The sequence below is a fragment of the Trichosporon asahii genome (genome assembly GCF_000293215.1).
Source record: "Trichosporon asahii var. asahii CBS 2479 unplaced genomic scaffold scaffold00070, whole genome shotgun sequence".
Taxonomy (NCBI): Eukaryota; Fungi; Basidiomycota; class Tremellomycetes; order Trichosporonales; family Trichosporonaceae; genus Trichosporon; species Trichosporon asahii.
Genome location: NW_014040855.1, coordinates 61,336 through 82,828, shown reverse-complemented (window position 1 = coordinate 82,828; position 21,493 = coordinate 61,336). Strand labels below are relative to the sequence as shown.

General features: G+C 58.7%; 6 protein-coding genes across 6 annotated transcripts; 3 read left to right on the top strand and 3 right to left on the bottom strand.

Moving 5' to 3' along the window:
* Positions 1-305: 305 nt before the first annotated feature.
* A1Q1_03837 (uncharacterized protein) lies at positions 306-2,755 on the top strand (the record flags this gene model as incomplete). Its single annotated transcript, XM_014322262.1, has 3 exons — positions 306-665; positions 750-962; positions 1,007-2,755. 3 exons carry the CDS (start codon positions 306-308, stop codon positions 2,753-2,755), a joined length of 2,322 nt encoding a protein of 773 aa, XP_014177737.1.
* Positions 2,756-4,821: 2,066 nt separating this feature from the next.
* Positions 4,822-6,555, bottom strand: A1Q1_03836 (uncharacterized protein; the record flags this gene model as incomplete). The annotated part of the gene is made up of 1 exon (XM_014322261.1): positions 4,822-6,555. One exon carries the CDS (start codon positions 6,553-6,555, stop codon positions 4,822-4,824), a length of 1,734 nt encoding a protein of 577 aa, XP_014177736.1.
* A 5,419-nt stretch (positions 6,556-11,974) lies between these two features.
* A1Q1_03835 (2-nitropropane dioxygenase) lies at positions 11,975-13,330 on the bottom strand (the record flags this gene model as incomplete). The annotated part of the gene is made up of 3 exons (XM_014322260.1): positions 11,975-12,113; positions 12,288-13,142; positions 13,269-13,330. 3 exons carry the CDS (start codon positions 13,328-13,330, stop codon positions 11,975-11,977), a joined length of 1,056 nt encoding a protein of 351 aa, XP_014177735.1.
* A 1,029-nt stretch (positions 13,331-14,359) lies between these two features.
* Positions 14,360-16,205, top strand: A1Q1_03834 (uncharacterized protein; the record flags this gene model as incomplete). Its single annotated transcript, XM_014322259.1, has 9 exons — positions 14,360-14,733; positions 14,781-14,902; positions 14,967-14,986; positions 15,028-15,123; positions 15,179-15,229; positions 15,268-15,366; positions 15,492-15,644; positions 15,685-16,044; positions 16,086-16,205. 9 exons carry the CDS (start codon positions 14,360-14,362, stop codon positions 16,203-16,205), a joined length of 1,395 nt encoding a protein of 464 aa, XP_014177734.1.
* A 1,480-nt stretch (positions 16,206-17,685) lies between these two features.
* On the top strand, positions 17,686-19,249 carry A1Q1_03833 (uncharacterized protein; the record flags this gene model as incomplete). Its single annotated transcript, XM_014322258.1, has 3 exons — positions 17,686-17,851; positions 18,068-18,187; positions 18,525-19,249. 3 exons carry the CDS (start codon positions 17,686-17,688, stop codon positions 19,247-19,249), a joined length of 1,011 nt encoding a protein of 336 aa, XP_014177733.1.
* Positions 19,250-20,120: 871 nt separating this feature from the next.
* A1Q1_03832 (uncharacterized protein) lies at positions 20,121-20,777 on the bottom strand (the record flags this gene model as incomplete). The annotated part of the gene is made up of 4 exons (XM_014322257.1): positions 20,121-20,230; positions 20,294-20,385; positions 20,447-20,505; positions 20,586-20,777. The coding sequence occupies 4 exons, from the start codon at positions 20,775-20,777 to the stop codon at positions 20,121-20,123; spliced, it is 453 nt and encodes a 150-aa protein (XP_014177732.1).
* Between the last annotated feature and the right edge of the window lie 716 nt (positions 20,778-21,493).

Sequence of the window (21,493 nt, the reverse complement as noted above, 5' to 3'; positions counted from 1 at the left end):
GGACGCGCGGCGTCACCCATCGGTGGTGGTTACGTAACAGAATTATGACGTGTAGGGGTGATACGGGCCCGGACGTTGCCACCAAGTCGTCATCGTCATGGTTGATACCAGCGTGCGGCTGAGTGCTCGGTGCCTGCCCGGTCACCACCCAGCGCACACAGAGCACTCACGTACTCATCCGACCTCTTCTCATATCTACAGTCCATCTCGCACAACTTCATTTCGTCTCTCCTCAGACGCCTAGAGAGCACAGAGTAAGCTAGGAACATCCCTTGCTTCAGCTCTCGCGCAAGCGATCCCTCATCATGGAAGACGTCACCAATCCCTTCTCGACCTCGCCGTCCCGCTCACCCTCGGCTACACCTACTCGATCGCCCGTGTTATCGCGAACGACCTCACACTCGTCGACGAACCAGCGGCCCTCGGCACCTGGATCGGTCGCAGGTGCATCGAGCCCGCCGCCCACCCAGCGGGCGTCCTTCCCCGATCCATCCAAGGAGCCGAGGCGCGGTACCGGTGTTCTGCCCGGCCCGAAACCGAAAGAAGGGTTCTGCTGTGAACGCGACCGTCAGATCGCACAGGGCGAGGAGATCTCCATCATCGATGCCTTCAAGACGACCGAGGGAGGCAAGTCGTCCTACATCACCTACGTCATTCGTATTGGAGTGAGCTTAGAATGGTGTCCCGGAAGCTGACCTCAGACGCACACCGTGCGACGACGCTACTCATCATTCTTGTCCCTGCACCAGGCGTTGCAGGGTTTGTACCCCGTTCTAATCATTCCTCCGATCCCGTCCAAGCAGAGCATCACCGACTATGCTGTCAAGGGCCAGTCGAAGACGAAAGAGGACGTCGCAACAATCGCCACCCGCAAGCGTCTCTTGGAGGACTTCCTGCGCCGTGTCTGCCGACACCCCATCCTCGGAGGCGAACATGTATTCCACCGCTTCCTTGAGGACGGAGTCAGCTGGGTAAGCTCACTGGGCCGATGTAATCTAACAAACAGTCCGAGGTGCTGCACTCGCCTCCTATTTCGCTTCTGCCGAAGAATCCGCTCCATGCGCCCTCGCATAACCCCACCTTCGAGGACGTTAACGGCAACGATGACCCGGACAGCACGTCGAGCACATCATACATCGCGCATCATCTCTTACCGAATCCGTCTCCAACTCATCCTCTGCATCGCCCGGACCTCCGTTTCCAGGAGTCGGAGGCGTTTACCGACAAGTTCCATCAGCACTTCGCCCATAACATGGAAAAGGTCAACCGAAGAGCTACGAAGAGGTGGTCTGAGCACGCAAGCGACATGAGCGAACTTGGTGCCCAGTGGAACGGGTTCAGCTTGATGGAGAGCGGACCGCTAGGAACGGCGATCGAGAAGGTCGGACAAGCTGTTGATGCGGATTTCCTTGCCACGACTAAGATGGTGAGTTACAATGGACTGTTGTTGACTAACCCTCAGCTTCAAGACTGGGAGCAGAACGCGAGCGAGCCGCTTCACACGTACACGCAGTTCGCCCAGTTGATTAAGTCCCGTCTATCCTTCCGCCATCAGAAGCACGTTCAGTATGAGCTTGTGCAGGAGGCTCTCGAGAACCAACGCGACAAGCTGGAGATCCTGGAGGCGGCGGAGCGAGAGGCGAGGCGATTGGAGCAAGCTCTGGAGCGTGGCGGTGTTGCTGCTGGTGCCTCGGCTTCGGCTCCGTCGTCACCACCGGCGCGCGAGGACAGCAGCATCCCCGAACTGGCTCGTCCGTCAGTCCGTCGCTCCGGACAGTCGTTCGGCCTCCTGTCCGCAGTCAAGCACAGTCTCAGCGGAATGATGGATGTGGATCCGGAAGCGACTCGCCGCGCCAACATCGCCAAGACCAGGGATAACATCTCTCAGCTCGAGGACTCGCTGCAAGCCTCGGCGCAGGACTTGAAATACGCGTCGACGACGCTGCAGGCGGATCTGGACCGGTTCCAGCGACAGAAGGTCGCGGACCTGCGCGAACTTACGATCCAACTCTCGACCATTCACCGTGATTGGTGCAAGGCGAACCTCGAGGCGTGGAAGGCGGCGCAGGCTGCCATTGACGAGATCCCAGATCACCCGAACAAGGTGCCGGCTGACGCGGCGGCGCGCGTTGCTTCGATCGACCGTGACAGGGATCTACCGCCTGTACCTCAGCAGGAGTCTCGCCGTAGCTCAGTCGCCCACGGAAGCCCCGCGAAGCGCGACAGCCTCAGCATGGGCGGTGCACGCAGTCCCTCCAAACCTCTCTCGCCGGGAATGGGTGCGCGCAGCCCTTCGAACGCCTCGAACCCGCTCCCCAAGATGGGCCAGCTCAACCTCGACAGCCCCTTCTCCGAGACGCCATTCAGCTCGCACCCGCTCGGCGAGCCGTCGGCCCCCGCCAATGGCCTGGACCCGCTTGGCGGCAGCATGATCTCGCCGCGGCACACGCCGAAGCCGGCCGAAGACGCCGACACGCCCAAGTGGCCCTCGTCGCCTGTTAAGTCCTCCCCGCCAGAGCAGAAGTCGGTCGACGTCCCGCCCTCGCCAAAGAGCACGCAGGCGGTCAAGTCGCTGAACGAGGAGGCAAGGGACGAGGACGAACCCGTCGAGAGCAGCAAGGGCACCCTCGTGGACCGGAAGGACAGCGCGGGCTCTGTCGGCAGCAAGTTGTCGACTACCAACATCAAGCCCGCCGACATCACCAAAGACACGAAGCCGAAGACTGAGGACGTTGGCCCTCTTGGCCCGTTGTAACGCTGAAAATGTATAGCATTTCTTATCTCTGCCTTCATTGTTCTCACACTCGGAAGACAGAGGCGGCTACGAGTGGGTCCACACCTGGTCGCAGGCGTCGCTGCAATTCTGCGCCGTGGGACTTGCGCCCCCGGCAATACACATGACGCTGTTCTGGGCATTCTGGATGTGTCCGTCCTTGAACGTCCACGACTCGCAGACCATCTCTGTGCCATCGCGCGGGCACCCGATGAGGAAGAACTTGGCATCGGGCCGGGGCACGAACGAGCCGCTGCAGCGGTGGCGGGGGTCTGTGGTCAGCCAGACTCGAGGCAAGACCCAGGGTCGGAGCATGGGCAAGAACGGAGGCAGGAGACTCACTACGTCCAGCACTCAAACAGAAGCCAGTGTTGCCCAAGTGGATACTGGACCCGCGTACCTCCCACCATTGGTAGGGGTTCTTGTTGCAGTCTTGGAAGTTGACGGGCGAGTTGAACGTCGGGCTGTCCGGGGCGAGGCAGCGGCTGTCCTGCATCAGGCGGGCGGTGTAGACGTCCTGCGCGGCTGCGCCGGAGGCGAGGAGTGCGGCAAGAGTTGCAAGAGAGAACATCGTGCTGGATCAAGTTGATGGTGAGCTCTCTTGGTGAGAGAGATGTGGCTTTAATAGTTTCTCGAGCACCATGGCCTGTTACAACCCGGTGCAAAGCCATGCTCACCGCTTCGCCTCTAAATCTGTGCGCAGCTGATATCTTCCTCCGGATCCGACACTGGGTCACTTCCATTCCGACCTCTGCCCCGAAGTCCCACCCAGATCTGGGCTAGTGAAGATCGAGATAGGGTTAGTCTCATCGCTCACCCATCATCTCTTGGCCGGAGTCGCCGCGTAGATGGGAGTGTCAGTTATCTCGGAGGAATGCTGCGCCGCATCGGGGCCGGAGGCGGATGTACGCTGGCACTTGCTGTCGGCGCCGATGAGAGCTGTGCTAACACATATGTATGCGGCTTCTTCGACGAGAGAGAGTGCAGCTCCAAAAGACTATCCCACAGTTGACGAGAACAGCAGAGCTCAAGACGCATGATCGTTGGGGGATAGGGAATGCAGTGCACAATGGCAAGGGGTCAGTAACTCGGCCAGAGTTCGGTGTCTTACCTATGGACGAGTGCTGGAGGTTCATTCGCCCTGTCACGACCGGGGAGACAGCGATGCTGCTATGGTTGTGAGTTGGTAAGGTGATAATCACGTCTTCGACAGGAGAGTCTAGTGCGTGCGCAGGGGTGTGACATTCACCTGCACGTCCTCGCCCCTGGTCCACAAATTCGACCGACCTGGCCGTCACTCCACGAGGCGTTCGATCACCGCCCCTGCCATCCAGACGCAGCAGCCCCCAGACACGAGGTCCGACGTTCGAGGCTTCGATGTCACCGTCGTGCATAGCTTAGGTTTAGGTTGGCCTGCAATCTGTTTGAGCTGCTGCTCAGTTACTTGAACACTCAAGGACCGATTCAAGACATGCGAGCCGTTCGCAGCTCTGGGACACGAACGCCGGTGCACAGTGAGTGGCCGAGACACACGGGAAACCGCGGGTATCGTGGCTGGCTGATGCGACCGAAGGCAGCTGGTCAAGCTCGAGGAGGTCGTGTTTCATTGCCGAATGTCACTGTCCGATGTTTTGGGCAGAAGCCGACGTCGTTGCGTTTCAGCAACCCTGATCTCCGTAAAATCCCAAAATTAAGCACTAAAATTCCCCGAGGCACCGAAGGTAAACGCGATCAAGCTACGAATTGACGAAAGGCTTGTCGTGCTCGTCAGAGCTTGCCAGAAGTCGTCAGAGGGGCGTCAGTTCCAGATCTTGCGAGGTCTCGTCACGTCGTGCCATGCAAGAGGGGGTTGTGGGGTCAAAACAGAAACTAAGTTCTAGTTTTGTATGTTCATAGAAGATACAAAACAGTTGTTAGAGAGACTAAAGGTTCATGTTTGAAAGAAGGTTTACTAAATTTACGTTTACTTAGGATTTCTCAGCTTGGTCAGTCGAGAGGTTAGGTCCCCTGACTGCGTGTCAAGCGCTAGTCACTCAGTGACCAGGCGCTTAGTTGCCGGACTCGATGTCGGCCTTGATCTGGTTGAGGAGGGCCTTGTTCTCGGGGGTCCAGTACTTGTTCTTGAGCTCAATGAGCTTGGACCAGTTCCACGAGCCAGACGAGGTCTTGATGCCCTGGAGGTCCTGGGCGAGGCCGGAGAAACGCTGGATGTTCTCGGGGGTGACGTACTTCTGCTTGAGCTGCTCGAACTTCTGCTCAGAGATCTGGTACTTGGCGGGCAGGTACTGGAGGTACTGCTTGATCTGGTCGTACGAGATGCCGTTGATGTAGTTCTGGATCGAAGTCTGGGTCGACTGGTTGTTGTTGCCAATCTGGACCGAGGACTGGTTGTTGTTGTTGTTCTGGCCGGTCTGGGTGTTGGATTGAACGTTGGTGTTGCCGCCACCGGTCTGGGTGTTGGACTGGTTGTTGGAGTTGGAGCCCGAGTTGGAGCCAGTCACGGAGCCGCCCTGCGAGGACGAGTTCGAGTCACCGCCGGACTGCTGCGAGCCGCCCTGCGAGGACGAGTTCGAGCCGCCCTGCTGCTGGGTCTGGGACTGCTGCTGAGACTGCGATCCCTGCGACTGCGACTGGGTGGAGCCAGACTGGGTCTGCGACGAGCCGCCGGTGGCCGAGGCCTCACCGCCAGTGGCGGAGGCGGTTCCGGAGGCACCACCAGAAGCGCCGCCAGAGGCGGTGGCAGAGGTGGCGGCGGAAGCACCGCCGGAGGCAGTGGCGGAGGCGGAGATCGAGTCCGAAGCAAGGGTGGAGGAGCCCTGGGCGGACGAAACCCACGAGGTGGAGGAGGCGGTCGACGAGGCAGTCGAGTCACCGCCGCCGATGGGGCCGTCACGGTTGAGGAAGCGGATGGCGAGGGCCTTGAGCTTGTTGAAGTTCTCCTCAGTGAAGTAGAGGTTGTAGAGACCCTTGATGGCCTCGATCTGGGAGTCGTTGAGCTCGATCTGGAACTTGCCGGCGATCTCCTTGATCTTCTCGGTGGTGAACTTGGCGTCGATCTTGGCCTTGAGCTCCTGGTAGGTGGTGCCCTCGACGACCTTGAGGAACTCGGGGCGGAACTGCTTGAAGGTGTTGACGATCTCGGTGATGTAGGTGATCTTGAAGTCCTTCTTGTAGGCCTCGATCTTCTCGGCGGTGAAGTAGCCCTCGAAGACCTTCTTGAACTCGTCGGCGCGGGCCTGGTTGTTGTACTTGGCGATGCACTCGGCGACCTTGTCCTTGATCTCGGCGATCTTCTCGGTGGTGAAGAAGTTGGCGAGCTTGGTCTTCCACTCCTCAATGTTGAAGTGGCCGAAGGCGCCGATGGGGCCGAGCTGGATGGGGGCATGGTCCTTGTCGGCACCGGTAGAGAGAGTGACGTTACCCTTGCCCTCGGGGGCAGAGATCACGAGGTTGCCAACGGGAAGACCGCCAGAGCTCGACGAAGAGGACGAGGTCTGGGTCCACTTCCAGGTCCAGACCTTCTTGTACGAAGAGGACTGGTTCGAGGACGAAGAGAGCTTCCTCCACTGCTCAGCTCCCTTGGAGAAGTCGGGCTTGGCCCAGGTGCCGTTCCAGGAGCCGCCTCCCCAGTGGCCCCAGCCGCCGGGGGCAGCGGTGCCGTTGCCGTGCGAGATCTCGACGCCGTGGCACGAGTCGCAGGGCTGCTCGCCATTGTCAACGGGCGCAGCGAAGGCGCCAGCGCCGAGAGCGATAACAACCGAGAAGAGCGAGCGAGTAAGCATTGCGTCGGGTGTGGAAGTGGTGAAGCTGAGAAAAGCGAGAAAGTAAAGAGAGTGAAAAGGAGAAAAGAGTGTGTTGCGTCAAGCAAGTGTTAGCGGTTGCTGATGGATCTGAAAGAGGTCGAGAGACGGCCGTCTTATATACCTTTCCGACGTTGAGATTGCACCATGGCCACAACCACAGCATTGTGTGAGAGCTGCCGTAGAACGGCGTACCACACCGTGTGGCTACGACCGATGTGTCACATCTCACCGCGCCGCCACGGTAATGAAAGTGTCACCGTCTGACGAGTGTGTAGTGTGGTCAGTCGAAGCCGAGCACAGAGCGATAGGGTTGCTCCACCGCGAGTATGTCACTTAAGACAGTGAGTGCTGTTGAGCGTCGGCATGTTTCACGACGCTAAAGTTACGGATATCTCGTATCAGATACAAAGCCAGAGTTCCGGGACGGTGCCTCGGGTCATGGATGCCGTCACCTCTGGACTGGGTCGCGGTGTTATCTGCCACCGCTCGCGCTAACGAGAGTTTGCTGGTACTCGAACCCGAAACATCACACAAGCCATCACCTCCAGCTCCAGGTGTGCCGTTGAGATACCAAGGTGCAAAACGAAGTGCCTCGCCGATGTTGACGGTGCGGCGCCTGAGATAGAACCCCCCTGCCCCGCGAGCTACCGGGCTTCTTTCAGCAATCGCGGGATGTTTTCACGTTTTGGTTGCTGAGCTGCCAAACCCGTCATTAGCGCGTCTCGCCGTCTCGAAGTGTCGCAAGTGCACCTCAGCACGCGATATGCTTCATAGTCATCAACCTTTTTTCGAGAGGATCAATCATTGATATTGCGCGCTGTCGTGTTGCCGACCTAGGACTTTTGAAATCGTAAACCTACCTGAACGGCCACCTTCACAACCAAAAGGCCGAGACACTGAATCGCCCACTTCCAATCAGACTGCCATGGGTATTGCGGATGATCTTGCATTCACTCCAAGTGGTGTGAGCCGTTGCTTAATGGAATTATGAAACGCTCCGGGTCACCTTTAACAAGGTTGCACAATGGCTGGGAGGTGCTTCCGCTAAAGGTGACGAGTCTGTTTTGCTGCCTACGGATGCAGAACGGTAACAGATACCATTCGCTGAGACAGTTCGTGCTGCCTCTCGCAGTCAACTCCACATTGCTCCCGGGTGCGTCGGCTTCTGTCTCATGCGTGAGAATTGAGAATAGCGCGTGCGAGGGGATTGGATAGAGGCCAGCGACCTCGTTTGAGGATCCTAGGTCTGACCATGAGAGCACGAAATCTCTCTGCTCCCGAGACCGTGACCGTGTGAGCGCAAGTCTAGCGTCCGTCAGTATTGGGCAGAGTCTCGCTCTGGAAACTCCAGCTCTGCCAGCAGGAGTCGGAATGACTTACTGACTGTGCCAGGAGCAGGCGGCCCACGATCGAGAACGTGAGACCTCTGCCGTGCTGAGTGCGAAACGTCAACTGTTAACACCTGGTCACATGAAACATTCATGCCATGCTCGGAGTGTCTGCGATCTGTCGTCAGCACCGGTCGTGATGAACCTCAGAAATGACCTCACGCTTTCTGAACTTGCCAGCCAATGCCGTTGGATTCTGGACCGATCTACCCCTTTGTGCAGCAAAGAGGACATTCCATCAGCTTCAAACCATGTGGGCTGTTCATGACGACAGCCAGTCCGTTACTGAGATCCATAGCTGCCCGGTGCCCGCGGCGTGCCCGCAGGAACCTGTCACCACAGGGACTTTCTCCGACATCATGCTCGGCACAATTCGATAACTATCAACGGACTGGTAGGATCGAAACGTCAAAAGCTTACAGCATATCCAGCACCCAGCAGACAAGCTTGAAACATTTGCTCCAACGCATGCATCTCAGGTGCTTAGCGACGCCCTTCCTCAAAGAGCAACAGCAGGCAATTGACCACACCCAAACGCACAAGCGAGCAGGGCTTGGTAGCTTCGTTCCAGAATCGCCACTGCGTAAACACGCGGGGTAAGATGCCCCCGTCAGCATCTGCAGTCGCATCAGGGGGAACCTGATCGGACCTGGTGCCGATTGGAGTGTTTGAGCACCTGAAGCGTGAGGTGGAGAGGGCAAACTTAATCTCCTGGCGGGACGCCTCTCCAATGCTCCAGACAAATCCGGCGGCAGTCATGCAGCACTCATGCGCAACGAGGACAGCAAGACTCTGAGCCCACCTCAACGTGTGCATCAGCGCCTGTCAGCTTTCTCGTCAAGCGTCAAGCGCATGTCGAGCGCGTGTCAGTTTCTGGGTCCGATCGCCTCTCGTGGTAAAGTCACTTGACCTCACTGACACAGTTGTCGCGATCGCTCACTGCAATGGCGCCGAAGGTCGCGAAGCCGAAGCTCTCGAAGCTCTCGAACGCACGGAGCAGAGTGCTTCGGTGCCTTCATTACAGCGACCAGTGAGAACGATACGAGCACATCCCGATCATCCATCTGCTCGCCATCGCAACCGACCTGCGAACCCCCGCCCGGTCCCATACGCCCCTCCTCAGCATTGCAACAACCCTCGTGCTAGGCTGCAACCCCAACTTTCAGCTTGTGCGCGGGTCATGCCGAGAGCAGAAGTGGGCGTGTGCAGTCGAGTTCACACCCAGCATGGTTGCACATGAAGATGAAAAGAGTGGTTGGTCGGTCTGCCGGGCGCCGAAGACTGACGTCAACGGGCGGAACACGAGCAGACGTTACTGCCAAGTCGGCGAACGCACGCGAGCGTACGTGCAACCACTGCTGCGCTCCCGGTCGCGGTCAGCGGTCAGCAAGGACCAGCGGTCAGTACTGCCCGAGTGGGCTCCGCTGCGAGCGCAGTGAGTGGTGGGTGCTTTGTGGTGGTCAATGCAGGCTGGGCGAGTCGCCCAATGTGATCCGCTTCCGGCCGCCGCCCAACGCAGGCGACATCCCATCGTCTATTCAAACCGACATTAGCTCTGATCTAGCAACCCGCTCGTTACCTCTTCTCGTAAGAAGCCGAAGACCTGAATGCAGTCCCCGATTAGTAGGGAGACCGCCGGATGATCGACGATTCCAGCCATACGGTCTTGCGCACCCAGTGGCCACCACGGCCGCCGACAAGTCGACCCGCCATCGCCCGCTTCCCACCTCGTGAGCCTTTCCTAACCGCTCTTCCGCAGAGGAGACTGCACATCCTGGACACCGGGATGCTACGTACGTCGTGCATTACCAGTGTCACACTGGCGGTATGTAGTAGTGGACTACCGTGCATACGCCGCTGTGAGGCGAGACGACTGGTTGGTGGCACCTACACTGTAGACGCCTTGAACGAAGGTTGCCCTCCTAGGACGTACTTGCCGTATACGCCCAGCGCGTCAGAATGACATGCTCGAGGGCTCGTACTGGGTCTTAGAGCCGCTGCTCGAATACCACTGCACAATCAAGCGATAAGGCTTCTCCGCATCTGTATCGCGAACGATGATCTGCTCGTCAGCTTACTGCACCGTGGCGCCTGCACGTTGTAGCTTACATGGCCACAGCTCTCTTGGGACTGCTTTCTCAGCAGCTTCATCCAACACTGAGAGTTTACGAGGTACAACAGGCGATTCGCAGAACTCGCCTCGGCCCCATAGATGGAGCTCTTGTGGCTCTTGCCCTCCTGCTTGGGCGCCCTGATCTTTGCAGCTTGCAGAGTGATGAGGACACCCATACCTTGCATCTCTGTCAGCTGATTCCAAAGGGGAGGGGCCGAAGCTCATCCTGCACCTCATTGCTTGCTGCTCAATGCTTCTAGGGCTGAGTGAGGGGCCGCAGAATCCACTGCTGTCAGTGGATCAGGGCGTGATAATAACTCGCCGCAACTGCCCAGCTGGGCAAGAAGAAAGGCTTGCTCAACGCAGATGAAGGCATTGGTGATCAGTGTTCATGGGCTCGACTCCAGTGGTCTGCGGTTAGCTTTCTGAGGGTGCAGCTGAAGCTCACAGCCCCTCGTACCAACGCTCGTCATTACCGTCATTGACTCCGAGGCTTGGAATCTGTACGCAGTGGCCATTCATCACTGCTAGGACAGTTTTTTCAAGCTGATGTCAGCTACAAAACCTACGCACAGGAAGCTTATTATTGGTGCTTCGTAGACTAGAGCAACCTCGATGATCTCGGCTCAGAGAGCAAGAAGTGAGCTTGGGGATAGCTGGGTGTCAGCTGCTCTGCAAACCATTAAAGCTTCACCGGTTTTTCTGACGCGTATTCAGTATGGCACATCCGGCTTTCTTGTTCGCTATGATAGCTGACGTCAGTTCCTACCAACGGCCTTCAAACTGACAGATGGTGTTCTTAGAGCAGCATGATCTCCGCCCGACGCCCATTGAGCTGAGCTGTAGTGTGAGGTCGTCGAAAGGCTGTCGTCAGCTCCTCTGCATAGACGATTTCAGCTCACTAACAACCCAAGCGATGTGCTCGCCATAGAGGACGAGACTGCCCGAAAACTATGGGGTCATCGCACCGTAGCTATCTCGAACCTGCGGGCCAAGCTTGAGGCTGTCTGTCAGATATAGGTCACCTTGATAGCTGACCTGCGACATTTGATCAGGGGCTGGCTTCGAAGGACCAAGCGTGAAGAACGGTGTGGTGGTCGTTTGCGATAAGGACTGCGGGCGAGCTTAGGGGGGAGCACGCAGCTCTCACTGATCCGACGCTCTCAGAACGACTCCGACCGCACGACGTATTCTAAGCGTCAGTTGACATGATGCGACCGACTCAGCTCCTACCAATGCCATGTTCTCAGACTTTGAAGAAGCTGCAGGTCGACTGGAAGGATGTATGCGCTTTCGCAAACTGCAGTCAGTCAGTTCAAGATTTGTCAAGGGGTGAACTCTCCAAGGACTTAGACAACGAGGGCAACAACCTTGCTGAGAGTCAGAGCGACATTGAAGTGGGATGCTCTAAACCTGGGTCGTCACTTATTAGGTGGGAGGGGAAACTGTCGGTGATTTACCCTGCAGACTCTGGAAGTCTGGGGTGAGCTCAGAGAACGTACGACGGAAGCTCACCTATGGCCCCAGATTGCGTTGCTTCACGGATTTCTGACTTGCGGAAATGATACAGCCCTGATTCTGTCTGTGAGCTCGGAAGCGTTCGAATTGATCGCACACGTTCGCTCCTCCCGTGCTGTGATTAGCTTCAATTGGTCGAGCTAGCTGATTACTGGGATGCTGGGAGGGAGTGATGCCGTCGTCAAAGAGTGACAGAAAGCAGATGACAGCGTGGAAGCTTCTGTGGGATCGAGGATCGACGACGGAAGCGAATGCGCTTCTTGATCGACGCCACGTTGCGCCCAGCTCTGTGCGATGACAACAAATGCATTCCCAATGGATATCTACTGCTGCTAAACCTGCGCCTTAACTACGCCTGTTACACCTTTTATATTTCGACTTAGAGACGGGCACGCGCTCCGCCGACGAGCTTGGCGTTGTTCGCCTCGATGACCTCCTTCGCGCCGTACACGAAGTTGTCAATAATGGTCTTCGCCGGGAGCACCTGGTCGATCACAGCAGAAACACTGCCCATGAGCCTTTTGAGAGTCAGCAAAGAACGTGCAGATTGAGTAGAGAGTTCGTAAGAAGAAGAACGGGTGGATGAGAGGCGATTTTGGAGGTGGACCTCAGAGGTGGAGGTCGAGTGTGGGGAAGTGGAGGTGGAGGTGGGGTAGCGCAGGCGCTAGCGATTTTCGGAGCACGTGACGTACCAGGCACGACCGGGCATGGAGAGCTCCGGCTTCTTAGAAAGCTCAACCTCGTGGGGGATCTTGCCCTCGGAGCAGAGCTTCTCGATCTCGTCCTGACGCTTCTCCCACTGCTTGACGTAGTCGGTGCGGCGGACACGCATAGGGCGACCAGAGTAGATGAGGGTGCGCTCGGCGTCGCCAAAGCCAGCCGAGACGACGAGCTCCTTGTGCTTCTTGGGAGCACCGGCCTCGACGGAGGCGACGAAGCGAGTACCGACCCAAACAGCCTGGGCGCCCCAGGAGAGAGCGGCAGCCAGTCCGCGGCCGTCGTAGATGCCACCAGCGGCGACGACGTAGATCGGCTTGCCAGTGAGAGGGGAGGTACGGCCCTTGCAGGCATCAACACAGGCGGGGATCAGGATCGAGGTGGGCGTGTCACCGGTGTGGCCGCCTCCCTCGCCTCCCTGGGCACAGATGATGTCAACGCCAACGTCGAGCGCTTTCTTGACGTGCTTGGGGTGGCCGACCATGTTCATGACGAGGATGCCAGCCTTGTGCAGCTTCTCGACGGCGTAGGCCGGGGGAACACCAACAGCAGAGACGAAGAGCTTGGTGCCCTCCTCGATGATGACGTCGAGGAGCTGGTCGAGCTGTCCACCGGTGTAGTCGTAGTTAGTCTTACGGGCGGTGCCGCCGACGGAGGGGAGGAGGAGGTCGACACCGAAGGGAGCGTCCTTGCGGTCAAGACCCTCCTTGAGCTCCTTGATGTTCTGGCGCAGAATCTTGGGGGTCTGACGGACACCTCCGATGACACCGAGACCACCGGCGTTGGTGACGGCAGCAGCCAGGCGGGGGCCGGCAGCGACGTTCATACCCCTGTTCGTTAGCTGGAATTCCGAGGAGTCGCTCTACAGGCGCCCCCTGTGCGCTTTAACAAGCCCCGAGCGAACAAAGTTCGGGCAATGGCGTGTGGAGCTCGGGGCTCTGTAGGTCAGCACTCACGCGAGGATGACGGGGTGGTCGATGCCGAAGAGCTCGGTGAGGGGAGTGGAGATGACGGCCATGCTGAGTGAGTGTGGGTCGTAGAGGTGACTGCTGAAGGAAAGGCGCACTGCTGGGAAGAGACCAGCGCTATATATGAGCTTGGTGTCCGGCCACTCTTTGCCGGGGATGGGCATCAAGGTATGCCCCACAACAGGCGCCGAACCCCGGACTGACGTTTTTGACGGTGATGTCCGACCAGGCTTCAGAACTGGATTCTAATGCCTCATTAGAAACTGAGCTAATTCTGTATTCAGGTGGGCGCCACCGTGTCAACAACGCCAAGCTGGACTTAGCGTCCGCGGCCGTGAGTCCGGCGGCGAGTTCCGCTTCCCGCACTGTGCTGGCGGGGCCCGACGCCTCTCGCCCAGGCCTCCCGCCTGCCCTGCCCAGCATCAGCACTGTCGTTGTACATGCTCGCTGCGACTTCCGTCGGAATACGGCGTTGATGCATACCAGGAGTCCAGCTTGGGGGAGACCAGGGGCTGGCTTCTTAGCCGATCACCCTCGGGATACGGAATGTCAAGATGCGCTGCTGGTCAGCTGGACCATCACGGGGAGTATGTCGGTCATCAATGCTGATGCGTAGCTGCAGGGAGGATCTCGGCCATCATCGCTGGAACGTATCCTATACGAATGATGGTCAGGTTATCAGTAGTCCGACTCCGCCGAGCCCGGGCCTGTCCCGGACCTGTCAACTCACTCACGATCGCTTCCGTTCTCGCACGTCGGTCTCCGCCGGGGTCGGACGCCGCAACTTGGTCATTCGAGAATTCGTGAAGACACCAAGTTGACGCGCTTTCATTCCATATACATGCTCTTGGCCTCACGTGCAGTATGTTGCGCCCCAGTCCAGTCAACCTCGCTGGACGCAAGCTGCAGTGCGCGATGAGATCTTCAGGAGACGAAGGAGTCATGGTCGTTGACTGAGTGAGGTTGATTCCCTATCTCGCCCTCCCCCTTACCAGTGTCGTCAGCTCGACCGACCGTTCCACAACGTCACCGCGCAACAACAAATCCGCATCGACGGCTCACGAACTCGACACGGCAAGATGGCGAACCCACCGCCAACTGCTGGTCCTTCGGCCCAGACGCCTCCTCCGAACTCTCCCCCTCCAACCCATGCCGCCTTCCCCACTGCTGCTGAGCTCGGCGCGCCGGCTAACGTTGCTGGTGGCTCCAACCAGAGCCAGCAGGCGCAGCAGGACTCAGTCAACGTCCCCTCGACCGTTGAGGAACTCCATGGTCTCATGATGACAACGATCACTCCCATCGACATCGAGGAGAAGCTCGTTCCTATTCTCATGACGCTCACGAAGCTGCGCAACGAGCACGGAGGGCCGGACTTGCTGGCGCTCGACGGCGTCGAGCTCGACACCTCTGACAGCGCTCTGGGAGCGTTGTCTTTGGCGTACACGAGCATCGTGTAAGTCGATTCTTAACTGCTCTTCCAATTAGCTGCTGACCATGCAGTACCGCTCGCATCCTGGCGAAGCTCAATTCGGGCTCTGCGGCGTCGGAGGAAGATGTGACGTTGGCATTGCGGTTGATTGGCGTATCTGACAAGCGGCAACTGGCTATGTGCCTTCCTCTTGGTGCGTAGGGCGTCTTAAGCTCAACTGACGGCAGTCTCTGAGTTTGCCTGGGCTCTACTTCGAGCTGCGAAGAAAGCAAACAGGGTTAGTAGCTTCTGATACCGTCCACCAAGCTGATCATCCAGGTGTCCGACTCGGTCCCGTACCTGCATGAGCTTCTGATGGGCACCTCTGCGTCGTCACCTCGCAAGTTTAACGGTGTTCACGCTGCACTCCTAGAGGTAAGGAAGAATAGTGAAAATCGCTGACTGTTAGGCCTGCCTCATCACTCGTCAGCTTCAGCCGCCGTATCCGACCGTCACCCTGCCATATCTGTCTGTTGACGAGGTGAGTTCGATTGCTTGACAAGCCAGCTGACGGATCAGGGAACATCCTACCTTGATGTGCTTACGTATCACCACCATGCGGGTCTTGTGGCGGCTGCGAACGAGGACTACGCCCTCGCCGCTCAGATGTTCTCTTTCGTGCGTCGCTTTGCCCAGACTCCCATTAACGACAGGCCGCTGCTGCTCCTACCGTCGTTGCGTCCGCGATTCAGCTGGCGTGCGTCAAGCGCGCGATTCTGTGTGAGCTGCTGAATACGGGCAAGTGGCTTCACCTGCCCAAGGACACCTCGCCCGCCGTGAACCGCATGCTGGAGAAGACGATCAAGGACTACAAGGACCTGGCGAAGGCGTTCGAGGCTCAGGAGTGGAAGGACGTGCAGAAGATCGTGCAGACGAAGAAGTCCACCTTCACCCAGGTATGTTCAGCCCCTGCGTTGTCCTCAAGCTTATTCCCAGGACGCCAACTACGGACTCGTGCAGCAGATCCTGGAGTCGATCCCGAAGCGCCGCATTCTGACATTGCGCCCGACGTACTCGAGAATAGCACTCTCAGATTTAGCGCGCAAGGTGGGACTCGGTGACGCCGCTGGCGCCGCCGCGGTCAAGGACGTGATCGGACGCATGATTGCGACTGGCGAGATCCGCGCGTCCGTGACCGGCTCGCCCGAGATTGTCACCTTTGAGGACGACGACGACTACGATTCGCCAGCGGCTATGAAGCGCCTGGCGGACGCACAGGCTGTCGCCAGCAGTCTCCTGGCCGAGCTGACACGTGCGGACCAGCAGCTGGGCCTGAACCCCAAGTGGCTGCAGAAGGTGAGTTATCTTCATCGGACGAAACTGACATTGCACAGCAGGTGCGTTCAATCGAGGCGAAGGAGAAGCAGAAGGAGCCCGCGGGCAAGATGGCCGAGGGCGGGAGCGAGCTCCGTGTCGGCGGCGCTGTTGGTGCAAACCAGTCCGACTTTGGGTTCTAGACGAGGAGAAGACCATGTAGATTAGGAAAGGCGTTTCAGTGTACATATATCAGCGTGACCGCATACAGCATGAGATGGATAGACATTTCTGTGCTAAGGGGAGCAGGTACGTAGGTGCCGAACAGAAGCGACATGTGCCGAGCGGGGCTGCAGCAGACCGGGTGTGACGGCCGCTTGTGCCGGAGAGCGCCCATATGCCCCGCCCGCATGTCCAGCAATGTGGACCGGCTAGAGGAATCTGCATATGCGCGAGTGTAGATCCGGATGGCGTTTGGATAGCCAAGCAGAATCAGCAGCAAGAACATCAGGCAATGCGGGGGCGCGCGGGGGAGTGCAGGGTTTGCAGGGTACGAATGCATCGCTGAGTAACGTCCAGCTCAGCTAGCTCTGTGCGGTAGGAACGCAAGAGGAATGGTGGTTGTGCGGGGGTGAGCGGGCCTTGATGCGGACCAATTGTCATGCGCAGAAGGACAGATAAGCGAGTTAGTCGAGGCTGCAGGGTGGGGGAGCTTGTTCTGGAGGGCAGATACCCCAAAGAGGAAGCGGGGTCTCCGCTGGACATGATCGCCATGACGTCTGAGGGCAGAAAGGTTTTGGCGAGCCTGCGGGCCCCTCCAAACGTGTCGTGTAATTGCCCCTCAGGGGCAGAAATGAAAGGGACGCCAGCCAGCTTAGCCAGGCAGCCAGGCTCCAGCGAGGCGTGCTTGATGAGCCTTGGTGATGGACGGGGATTCTCGGCAGGGCCCAACGCCAGCTACGACGCCAGCCGCAAGCCGCTAGCTGGCTAGCTGGGCGCATCTCGTCTGTGCATCCCAGCCCTAGGGCCTAGGGCGCAACCACCGTGCCGCCGGCGTGGATATACTGGGCAGCCTTATTCAGCCAGTTCAGCCCGATCAGCCCGCAGATGCTCATGCAGCCAACAGCATCGCTAGCAGCGAGGGTCGGCGAGGCACCAGTCTCAGGTCCGCAGGTCGACAGGTCCGGGACGGACAGCGCCCAGCGATGCGGGGGAGCGCGGCGAGCAAAAGAAGGAAGGAACACGTCGGGTCGAGTCGACGCTCGCTAACGCCCGCCGTGCCCGCCCGCCCACGCGCGCCGGCACACTGGCTCCGGCACGTTGCAGGTGCTGATACAAGTGACGGGTGCTGCGGCTGCATCACTCTGGCGGTGTGCCTGCCGTGAGTAGCAGTGACACGCGCGGCCAATCACTGGACACGTTGGACGCTAATCAAGCAGCCGTCGAGATGCTGCTGTACAGAGGTGTTACGCATGTGCCTGTGGGCCCAATCGACCAACCAATCCGCCGGACTGACCGACCGCCCGACCGACCGTATCTTCCCCCGCCCAGCCCAGGCTAGCTGGCTGCCTTCCCCCGCACCCGGCTCCAGGCTGCACTCCCACACGGCCCACACCTCCTATAACTTGCCTCGTCACTCACCATTCCTCATCTTCCCTCTTTTCCCTCAGTCAATCATCCATCATGCCCCAGCCTCCCCTCGACGTTCGCAAGTACCTCTCCTTCCAGCTTCCCCACATCCACGAGAAGTACCCCCCGGGAACGGGCGGTACCGGCCCTCGTGTCTCGTGGGACGGCAACCTCAAGGGTGTCGAGGTCATTGACAACTTCGGCCAGGACGTCAAGAAGTGTGAGTGACTCATTTCGCCTTCCCCGCATCGCAGCGCGCAGCGAGCGTGGTTTGAAGCCTGCTGGTACGGCTGTCGCCGACCCGATGGCCTCGGCGGCATAGTTGTTGAGGTTCCGCGCCCTCACCGGGAGCTGGGCGAGCCCCACCTCGGCAATCACACGGCTCCCGAGAGAAAGCGAGGCATAGCGAGAAAAACAGCAGCCAGCTGACCATCAGTCATCGACCAGCTTCCCAAGGAGCCCCTCACCACCGACCCGTACCACAAGTACCCCAAGTTCGTCCAGGTCCAGTCCGAGCTCCCCAACCCCATCACCGACCAGGGTGACCTCCAGAAGGGTGAGTACGCTTCTCTGCATCGCACGGAAGGCAGCGCATCAGCGCACGGTGGTAGACTCGAGCGCTGGGAAGTCTGCGAGCTGGGAGCGATGGCTGGGGGGAAGAGGCATGGTGGGGGGCGTCAGTGCGCCCCGTCACTCCCCTCCCAGCATGTTCCCTCGCACTCGCAGCCCAGCCGGCTGGAGCGATTGCCATGACGACAGTCCTCATGAACGGCCGTGCAGCAGCGAGCTCCCATTCGCTGGCGCCCGGCATGGGATATGCGGCTAGAGTCGGCGAGCCCCTCAAGCCACGGTGGTGCAACCCCGCGATGCGATTTGCTGACGCACGTCCGCAGCCCTGACGACCCTTCCTCTCAAGTGCGTTTCGTCTGTCCTCACCGCGTACGAGTCCGGCCCCACGGGCTGCAACCTCCCGCGCCGCATCGATGCCGCCGGCTACGAGTCTGACGGCGGTGAGGACGAGGTTGCCGCCGTCCCGCGCGACGACTCGAAGGCGTGGTTCTGGCGCTACTCCAAGTCGCCCATGGGCTCTGGTGAGCACCTGCTCGTCAAGGGCGACAAGGGCGAGAAGATTTCGCTCGTCGTCCGCACGACCAACTCGCGCGCCCTCACCGACGAGGACTGGAAGGAGTTTGTCGTCACCGGCCCGTACAACTACAACACGAAGAGCAAGGCGTCGTGGTACTGGTCGCGCACGTGGGGTGCGTGCAAGCGTCTCGACACGCGCTGGTGGGTCCTCACCGACTGGCAGAAGTGGATCTTTGGCTGCTTCAACGACGACATGACTCACGGCTGGACCTCGCCCATCATGAAGTACGACTCGAAGGATCCCACCGTCCTCGAGGCGCTCCTCTACTGGGTCGAGAGCGCTAAGGGCGACAAGGCCGGCTTCAAGCCCAACGCCAAGGACGTCAGCAGCCTCCCCGCCCTCTTCCCCTCCAACCCCGCCCGCCGCATCTCGGTCTCGGGCAACAGGCCCCACAAGCCTCGCGACCCCTCCAAGCCCAAGACGGCCAACGAGAGCGACGTCGAGGAAGACGATGCCGAGGACGGTGCTTAGTGGGCATAGTTTTCTAGTCTTAGGTTAAGTAGTAAGAAACTGTAGAGAACCAAATACCAAGATGTATACATTGGCACAAAGCAACGCACGAACGAGCGCGGGAGTGAGCTCGGGAGTAGGGCATCAACAGACGAAAGTGAGAGAGTCGAGCCTTCATCTCATGAGCTGGGCGTGAGCTCTGGCAAGACTGCAGCGAGCAGCATGAGGCAATATCGCAGGCGAGAAGCGAGCTCACGGCTGATCGAAGCGATCGCGAAGAGCGTGTGTCTATGCATACAACACATGCACCCATGCACGAGCGAGTCTTGGATCAACCGCGATCAGCGGTTGGACGTGCAAGGGTGGGCGGCCCCTCCCTCCGTCATCGGGCAGGGAGCGGACCATCTGTGAAGCTGGAGCGGGCTGGAGCGGGCACAGTTCCCCCGATCCACCCAATGCCTGGTCTGGTTCCGCCGATGGGGGTGGTTTGGGATAATCACGTGATATTCACGCGGGGGAAATAGACGTCGCTCATGTTGGGATGTTGGATTGTCAGTTTGGCCTCTCGGCCTGGCCGCCGTGAGCTGATCGACTGCTTTGGGTCTGTTTTGCGGTTTAGTCTAGTTTCCACAGGCTGCTTCACATGAGAAGCTGATTCAAGATTGTCACTATTACATGTAACAGGTGTCTTATGGCCATCTACTGAATTGAGCGATTCGGGGGCTGCTTATTATGCTACTGCAGGAGGACCTGGTCTCAGGTGGCCCGAGAAAGGGAGTGGGTTGGGGAAGACGGACATAGTGGTACACGGTGCACTGTCGCACTAAGGCTCAGGAGAGTTGGGAAGTTGGAGGAGAGGAGGAGAGGAGGAGTGGAGGAGGTCCCGCAGTGTTCAGACCGAGACGGAGGCGGTCGATGATGGGTGGGAAGGAGGCGCGTCCGGGGGCGGAGCAGGAGTTGTAGGGTGGGGAACGCGGCCATCTTCCTGGCCTTGAGGGGGGGCTTGGAGCTGCTGAGGGATCTGATGCCAAAGGGCGATGCGATAGACCGATACTTGCTACGTACGGTTGTGTATTGGTACGTCAGCGTTGTCGGAAATCGAACGGAGGGCTTCGCGCAGTGCTTTGAGGGCGACAACGGCGATGGTAATGGTGATGCTGAGAGTTAGCGGCTACTCTCAGAACGGGAAGCGGGTGTTGAGGAGGTAGCCTGACTTACACTGGCTTCGCCGCTGGCACGACGCTGATGATGACGATCGAGATGGCGACAAAAGAGAACTGCGTGACAACTACAGTCAGAGTGTGGATTACATGAAGCACTCACCACCACAGGACACGTGGCTTAGCCATCGTCTCACGCGCTGAGACTTAGGTAGCAATTTCTTCAAACGAGCCGCCAGACGCTGCCAAGGACCGCGCTCACGATCGTCTTCGACCTCACGGGTGGTAGAACTTGAGGCCGCAGGAGTTGGTGCGGGAGTGTTGTTACTCATGGAACTCAGCTCGATCGAGTCCGAGACCCCCTGATCGGTGGTCGTGGGCGCAGCCATGAATGGGTTATGCTAGAGTTGCAATTGGGAGGACGGGGACGAGTTGACAAAGATGCGAAGGAAGAAAGTTCAACAGCGAGAGAATTCGAGACATTGAGCGTGAGGTTGGCAGCTTCTATCTGGCTTACGCGGCGACTGGAACTGGCGTCTGAGAGCAGGAGCTATCACTGCGCATCTCGAGTGTCTTAACCGCCTGAGGGGTTGCCGGTTAGTGCATTCCATCGGTTGGATCCCTTTTGTGCGCATCGCAGATGCGCAGACCATCCCAATAATCTGAGGAGCGGGGCGCGCGAGAGCAGGGGATACAGCGGGGCAACAGAGCACACCCGCAGGCGTTAGAGCAGACGAACAAGGAGGGGTGCGGATCCGCAGACGTGATATGCTGTGGTGAGAGGCCAAGAGGCTCGAGAGCGCGCAGCATCGCAGACTCGCAGGTGGAACACAGTGTCACCTCGCAGTGTCGAGCGCCACCGTATCCAACAGACGCTAAAGCCTACCGCGCCTTCACTAACCAATGTTGTCACTAACCAATGTTGCTTGCAGAATTTGAAGATCTCTTCCCTATCCGAGGACCGCACACTACGTTAGCTCTTGCCATGACAGATGTGAGGTTCATCAACAAACGAGTTTCATTTCGATACTCGACTTGTGCTTCTATATGGGAGGGCGGTGGCACCCCGCCCAGCTGGCAAGTTGAGAAACGTGACTGTCTCCAA